Raw genomic sequence first — 8,371 nt, forward strand, 5'->3', positions numbered from 1 at the left:
ACATGACAGTAAAGTGCAGATGACACTAATAATAAATAAACTGCTGTGATTACATTTCTAGTTCAGGTAGCAAGCAACGGTGTCTCTGCTCATTTGTATGAAGGTTAGCCCATGGTGATTCATGTTGCCAGGAAATGCCTAAAAATGCTAATAAAAAAATTAAAAAAAATGGTCAGGTTGCATGGTCACGCACCTTAATGTGTTATCAGTGTTTCTCCCATGCCTTAATGCATAGAAATGTCTAAAAGTGGGGAGCAAATTATTGTAGTATTAAAGTAGTGTTAATGCAAACTGGGGTTTGATTTAGATTTGAGAGGGAAAAATAAGAATCCCACCTGTTGTGGCATCATCTGACTGTCATCTCTGGCTGAACCGAAATGAGCACGCATTTTGTCCGAGTGCGTTCATCCAGAAGAATGGGGTGGAAACCGCTATCGCCTGCCCGAGGGGAGGAGTCACCCACGGCTCCGCTTTCCCACTCTCGCTGCATGAAATATAAGCCTTTTAAGTCTTCATCGCCAACTTTAAAACTAATATAAGGAATTTACTCATGGGAAACCGTTAAAGGGACTCACTTTCCGATGGTGACCCGGATCTCTTTGGCGTTTTATTTATTAGGAAGTCCGCCCGGTCGTCTTTATAATGGAAACGTGTGGTGCGAGACGCGCTTACCGTGTGGTTTTCATGGTCTTTCTGCTTGTCCTAAATACTGTGATTGGCGAAACCCTCTCTCCAGACACGGACACCGATAACCCATTGAGTACCGAGACTTTTTTTATCCGAACAACTGGTTTAAAACAAACCTCTTCCTGGCCGGGGAGAGAGGCCACTGCAACAGCTGTGGGTCTGTCGAGTGGACTGGGGGATATGACGGACCTTCCCGCCAGTGTGTCCATCACTAGAGCTAGAGAAGGTAAGCCCTACACGCGCTGCGATAGGCAGCACACTAGGTTCTGCAAGAGCCCCAGTGTACAGTTAGTGTCAACTAGATCAAACTGAGAAGTTTATTTTGTGGTGTACTGTAATATTGTAGAATTGTGTTAACCAGGAAAACTTAAAATATCTTATATATAACATTTCTACAATAAATTATTAATGTTGTCTCAATTCAGTGCATTATTATTATTATTATTATTGTAGTAATAATAGTATAAAGAACTATGTTTTTATTATGCAGATGAAGTACTTGGTCAATTGTGAAGTCTGTGAACTAATGAGATTACTTGTACTCAGTTTCCTCAGTTTTTGGAAGAGCATCTCTTTTAATGAATGACCTTGGCTCATGATCATCCTGGTTCATAAACTGTTCCACTTTCTTGAGCCAATGAGTTCTTTTTAATATGCAGTTTATGTTAGTGATTGTTTTTGTTTTATTTATGTGATTTAATTTGGAGAACTTCCACTCCATGTCATCTGACCTGTTGACATTTCGGCATCAAGTGTGCAATTAAGTAAATTAGTATTAAATGCAGTGAACTGGCTCTGATATACTTTGTTTAAAAAAAATTTGTAGTGAATTTTAAGTAAATATATTTAAAAATGGGTATTTAAAACACTTTAATGCTATCATTTTATATTACCGTTATGTTGGTGGTTAGCCACTCCTTCTAGGTATACATTTCAGAATTTGTCTTTAAAAAATCCATATGGATCTATAGCCTTTTATTTTATTTAAGACATCAGAGGATTTGGGGATGGGGATATCAGTTATGTGACACATTATTCTAGCTTTACTTTCACATGCATAACTGAGAAATGTGGCGATACACCTTTTGATACACTTATGGGAAATAAAGGCGAGTTGTGAGTTAATAAATATGTATTTTGCTTTCCAAACCAAAAATCTCCAATTTTTTTTGCAGCTGTGTTTGAGCACAATCTTTTCGTATTTTGCATCAGTGTGCACTGGGTTAGGCACAAAAAAACACTGTAATTGACTCCTTTTTTTGATCTCACGCATTACTGTTCAGATCATATTAATCTACTTTCTGTAGAAACGGCTTGTTTTAAGGCCTTTCTCCATCCCCATCAATTAGAGCTGACTGAATATCCCTGAATGTAATGCAAGCTGAAATATCTTCTGCTGACAGATCCCTGTAATGCGTTTTCAGTGAGTGAGTCCATTTTTGGATTGTGACATGACCCCAAATCATATCATGGCTTTCCACACTAATATCAGCTTCAACAGATATTGTGGGAAAATTCATTTCACAATAACTTATTCAGATTCAAATGAATTGCTACAAACCAGAAGTATGATTGTTGTATGTTATGATTTTATTTTGTTGTCATGTACAACAGAGCCATGTTGCAGTTTCCTACCAAGAAACAAAGCAACAAGTATATCTTACTGTACTTAATTTAACTGATTCACATATAAAAGACAAAAAATGAAATGGAAGTTCTGCATCAGAGCTGTTAAATATTTTATGAACTGGGTAAAAAGCATGTTTTCTTTATTTGTATCATATTGGAGTATCTAGGGATGATTTGTTGACCATAAAGGTAATGCTACTCAATATGTTTTTATCCACTCGGTTTAAATAGCCGAAATAGTCAGAGGTCCTCTTGATTATAGTTTTGCCTGTGTATGAACTCCGTGCAGGCAGTGACAACGCTGTAATATGGACTTTGCTAGGTCAGTAGTATGATTGTTGTATGTTATGATTTTATTTTGTTGTCATGTACAACAGAGCCATGTTGCAGTTTCCTACCAAAAAACAAAGCAACAAGTATATCTTACTGTACTTAATTTAACTGATTCACATATAAAAGACAAAAAATGAAATGGAAGTTCTGCATCAGAGCTGTTAAATATTCTATGAACTGGGTAAAAAGCATGTTTTCTTTATTTGTATCATATTGGAGTATCTAGGGATGATTTGTTGACCATAAAGGTAATGCTACTCAATATGTTTTTATCCACTCTGTTTAAATAGCCGAAATAGTCAGAGGTCCTCTTGATTATAGTTTTGCCTGTGTATGAACTCCGTGCAGGCAGTGACAACGCTGTAATATGGACTTTGCTAGGTCAGCTTAAGGAAGGAAACAGCAAGTCCCAATGGATCAGATCCCCTCCATTTTTAGGGCCCAAGCTTTTGTTAGGTTAGACGAGCTTGGCTGCCAATTGTTCTCCACCCAAAACCATTACATCCGCAGTCACTTCTGAAAACATCTCACATAATTCATGAGGTTTCCTAAGGTTCACACCACATGAAGCGCACCCTAGTGGACATCCCCTTCCTTGAATTTCAATCGTTTTTGCAATTTTGATAGTTTACAATGCATAGTTTCAAAACATGTTGTTCTTTATTTTTTTCAAACCAGGACATTCAGAACAACCTTTAATAATCTCTACAAATACAGCTGACTGGAGGATGACCTCAGACGATTCCACTGAACGTCTGCAGACTGACAAAGAGCTTGGTTAGGTTAGACGAGCTTGGCTGCCAATTGTTCTCCACCCAAAACCATTACATCCGCAGTCACTTCTGAAAACATCTCACATAATTCATGAGGTTTCCTAAGGTTCACACCAAATGAAGCGCACCCTAGTGGACATCCCCTTCCTTGAATTTCAATAGTTTTTGCAATTTTGATAGTTTACAATGCATAGTTTCAAAACATGTTGTTCTTTTTTTTTTTCAAACCAGGACATTCAGAAAAACCTTTAATAATCTCTACAAATACAGCTGATTGGAGGATGACCTCAGACGATTCCACTGAACGTCTGCAGACTGACAAAGAGCTTTCCTTACAGCCTTACAACCCACAGCCAATCAGCTAATGCAGAAACCAACAGAGAATGTAATTGGTTTAACATGATAAAGTTGCTGACGTTAAACCGAGGTCCTGACTCTCTGTGGTCATTAAAAATCCCAAATTTGCCCATTGGCCTCTGATCATCATGGCCTCCTAACAATCCCCATATCTGCTGATTGGCTTCATCACTCTGTCTCCTCTCCACCAGTAAGCTGGTGTGTGGTGGGCGTTCTGGCGCACTATGGCTGCCATCGCATCATCCAGGTGGATGCTGCACACTGGTGGTGGAGGAGGAATTACCCCCTGACAATGTAAAGCGCTTTGAGTGCCTAGAAAAGCGCTATATAAATGTAATGAATTATTATTATTATAAAGTGATGTACGAAACATGGAGTTGGTTAATTTGATACATTTGTGTATTGGTTTTTCAGCTCAATGCCTCTCTCTCCATCTTCCATGGTTACCGACGCTCCACTTTGGGTAAAAGGTAAGTTTCTACTGATCTTCCAGAGACCCAGCAGTAATTGGCCATATGGAGCAATACATTGAATTATATTAATTTAAATACATCCATTAAAATTTTATTTGTTTTCTATGTGGTCAGTATTTCCATTTTCTTCCATTTTTTAAAACAAGTTTGAAGATGATCACATAACATTTGTCCATAATAAATCTCAAATGCGTCTAGTAAAGTAGTGCTTGTTTTCATCAGGGTTTCGTGACAACAATGACTGATTAGGCGGTGTGTTTTTCTGTAGATGTGGATGAGTGTGTGAGAAGTCCGTGCCCACAGGGTTCAGTGTGTGTCAACACAGGTGGCTCTTTCAGCTGTGAATGTGCCCTGGGCTTTGACTTGGAGGATGGCCGCAGTTGTACACAAGGTAGGTGGCCAGTTGTCTACAATAAAATAATGTCCAGAGTGCATACATATATTTTGGTGATAACCCTATGATACCCTTACAGTATTTGCTTTGGCTTTTCCTTGCAGTGAAGACATTTTTGGGCACTTTCACCGTCAACAGCTCAGTGCATCTCAGAAGTTCAGGTCTGCATGAGCTACACAGAGAGATTTTACAGCTGGTATGCAACATTGTACTCTATCACCTGACTCTCACACCATTGCGTCTCACACCTGACTTCTTCACCTTACAGCCTTACAACCCACAGCCAATCAGCTAATGCAGAAACCAACAGAGAATGTAATTGGTTTAACATGATAAAGTTGCTGACGTTAAACCGAGGTCCTGACTCTCTGTGGTCATTAAAAATCCCAAATTTGCCCATTGGCCTCTGATCATCATGGCCTCCTAACAATCCCCATATCTGCTGATTGGCTTCATCACTCTGTCTCCTCTCCACCAGTAAGCTGGTGTGTGGTGGGCGTTCTGGCGCACTATGGCTGCCATCGCATCATCCAGGTGGATGCTGCACACTGGTGGTGGAGGAGGAATTACCCCCTGACAATGTAAAGCGCTTTGAGTGCCTAGAAAAGCGCTATATAAATGTAATGAATTATTATTATTATAAAGTGATGTACGAAACATGGAGTTGAGGTTAATTTGATACATTTGTGTATTGGTTTTTCAGCTCAATGCCTCTCTCTCCATCTTCCATGGTTACCGACGCTCCACTTTGGGTAAAAGGTACGTTTCTACTGATCTTCCAGAGACCCAGCAGTAATTGGCCATATGGAGCACCAAAAAAAACAACTGTACCATGCGGCTAAGATTTTTGTTTTTTGAAAGGCCTCTTATGCTCACCAAGGCTGCATTTATTTGATCAAAAAAAACTTATTTTGGTAAAAACATTTTATCCCTGTGATGGCAAACGCTGAATTTTCAGCAGCCTTTACTCCAGTCTTCAGTGTCACATGATCCTTCAGAAATGTCTAATGTTGAAAATTATTGTGCTGCTTAATATTTCTGTGCACTGTGGTACTTTTTTCAGGATTCTTTGATGCATAGAAAGTTCGAAAGAGCAGCATTTATTTAAAATCGGTATCTTTTGTAACGTTATAAATGTCTTTACTGTCACTTTTGATCAATTTAATGCATCCTTGCTGAATAAAAGTATTTCTTAAAAAAATATTACTGATCCCAAATTTACTTAAAAATCAGTCATATAAATATATCCATTCTCTAATTGATAAAGCATTTAATTTCCATCCAAAAATTGTGTGATACTTTTATCAGTAGAGATTTTGTTCATATCACCGACCTGTTGCAATGTTTCAGTCATTCATATTATTATTAGTATTATATGTAAATTCATATTTTCATTTCTAACTTGAATTCAGGGCATTATTTGGTCCCACTTTATATTAAGTGGCCTTAACTACTATGTACTTACATCAAAAAATAAGTACAATGTACTTATTGTGTCCATATTGTATTTCAAAACACTTTTGCTGCTATTGAGGTTGGAAAAGGGTTTGGTTAGGGACAGGTTTGGTGGTATGGGTAGGTTTAAGGGTGGGTTAAGGTGTAAGGGATGGGTCAACATATAATAATAAATGTAACTATAAATGTAATTACAGAAATTAATTACAGATGTAATTACATGCAGATATTTTTCAAATATAAGTACAATGTAAAAACATGTATGTACACAATAAGTGCATTGTACTAAATTGTTAATTTAAATATAAGTACATAGTAGTTAAGACCACTTAATATAAAGTGGGACCCATTATTTTATTTTGTTCACTCATGTGAATGCAAATGCCTTATGCAGAGATGGAGAAGGTGTGCAGATCTTAGCAGTGAACATGTTTTCACTCCCCACCAATGTGACCAGCACGGATGTCTACAACAGCATCCAGATGTCCCTGAGCAACTGTAGCCGGACGTACTCCCACTGCACCATTAAGCTTCAGCACCATCTCTCCTATCACGGTACCATTCAGCGCTCATTGTATGCATCATACTCTTATCTCAGCTCCTCCGCTCCACTTCGCCACTTCAGAGATATGATAATACCAGTCACACAATATACACAGATAACACAGTCTTGAGGCTCCTAAAATAATATTTTGTAAAGCTCTTTGTCATACTGTTTATCTCTGGGAAGCCATTTGTTCTGAAGAACTTCTTTCTGTTTAGCGGAGAGCCTGTGTTTGGCCCAGAACACCAAGTGTGATTCGCAGTACTCTGTGTGCACGGACACTAGCGGAACCCCATACTGTCAGTGCCACCCAGGATACTTTAAAAAGAATCCAGGGGACATGACCTGCAGAGGTACAACATTCACTTGTGTGTTTTCAGTTCTTTGATTGAATACATTTAAACTGTGGGACTTTGTGGGACACTTGTACTAAAGAATACCAAGTTTCTCATTGAATTTTTTAAATTTTATTTAAACATTGCAATGTTTTTTTAGACTGTGGAGATGGACGCAAACTTGTTAACGGCAGCTGTTTTGAGTAAGTATGTGGTTTTTAAATGCATTTTATGTAAAAAATTACCAGTCAAGGTTTGAACATACCTACTAATTATAGATTATTGTTTTTCCCCAGTTTAGAATTATAAAGTCATTCAAAACTGGGGAAAAACAATAATCTATAATTAGTAGGTATGTTCAAACCTTCACTGGTAATTTTTTACATAAAATGCATTTAAAAACCACATACTTACTCAAAACACCTGCCGTTAACAAGTTTGCGTCCATCTCCACAGTCTAAAAAAACATTGCAATGTTTAAATAAAATTTAAAAAATTCAATGAGAAACTTGGTATTCTTTAGTACAAGTGTCCCACAAAGTCCCACAGTTTAAATGTATTCAATCAAAGAACTGAAAACACACAAGTGAATGTTGTACCTCTGCAGGTCATGTCCCCTGGATTCTTTTTAAAGTATCCTGGGTGGCACTGACAGTATGGGGTTCCGCTAGTGTCCGTGCACACAGAGTACTGCGAATCACACTTGGTGTTCTGGGCCAAACACAGGCTCTCCGCTAAACAGAAAGAAGTTCTTCAGAACAAATGGCTTCCCAGAGATAAACAGTATGACAAAGAGCTTTACAAAATATTATTTTAGGAGCCTCAAGACTGTGTTATCTGTGTATATTGTGTGACTGGTATTATCATATCTCTGAAGTGGCGAAGTGGAGCGGAGGAGCTGAGATAAGAGTATGATGCATACAATGAGCGCTGAATGGTACCGTGATAGGAGAGATGGTGCTGAAGCTTAATGGTGCAGTGGGAGTACGTCCGGCTACAGTTGCTCAGGGACATCTGGATGCTGTTGTAGACATCCGTGCTGGTCACATTGGTGGGGAGTGAAAACATGTTCACTGCTAAGATCTGCACACCTTCTCCATCTCTGCATAAGGCATTTGCATTCACATGAGTGAACAAAATAAAATAATGGGTCCCACTTTATATTAAGTGGTCTTAACTACTATGTACTTATATTTAAATTAACAATTTAGTACAATGCACTTATTGTGTACATACATGTTTTTACATTGTACTTATATTTGACAAATATCTGCATGTAATTACATCTGTAATTAATTTCTGTAATTACATTTATAGTTACATTTATTATTATATGTTGACCCATCCCTTACACCTTAACCCACCCTTAAACCTACCCATACCACCAAACC

The 8,371-nt window shown here is 38.1% G+C and overlaps 1 protein-coding gene across 1 annotated transcript in view; it reads left to right on the forward strand.

Moving 5' to 3' along the window:
- Positions 1–496: 496 nt before the first annotated feature.
- The window catches only part of LOC107596091 (protein HEG-like), a 12,011-nt gene continuing 4,136 nt past the window's right edge, over positions 497–8,371 (forward strand). The window contains exons 1-8 of the mRNA XM_016286709.1: positions 497–913; positions 3,328–3,426; positions 4,521–4,643; positions 4,751–4,842; positions 5,350–5,405; positions 6,496–6,656; positions 6,864–6,998; positions 7,141–7,183. Coding sequence (XP_016142195.1) covers positions 643–913; positions 3,328–3,426; positions 4,521–4,643; positions 4,751–4,842; positions 5,350–5,405; positions 6,496–6,656; positions 6,864–6,998; positions 7,141–7,183 — 980 coding nt within the window. The 5' untranslated portion in view covers positions 497–642. The remainder of the gene's footprint in view (positions 914–3,327; positions 3,427–4,520; positions 4,644–4,750; positions 4,843–5,349; positions 5,406–6,495; positions 6,657–6,863; positions 6,999–7,140; positions 7,184–8,371) is intronic.

The sequence above is a fragment of the Sinocyclocheilus grahami genome, unplaced genomic scaffold (genome assembly GCF_001515645.1).
Source record: "Sinocyclocheilus grahami isolate Dianchi unplaced genomic scaffold, SAMN03320097.WGS_v1.1 scaffold214.1, whole genome shotgun sequence".
Classification (NCBI taxonomy): Eukaryota; Metazoa; Chordata; class Actinopteri; order Cypriniformes; family Cyprinidae; genus Sinocyclocheilus; species Sinocyclocheilus grahami.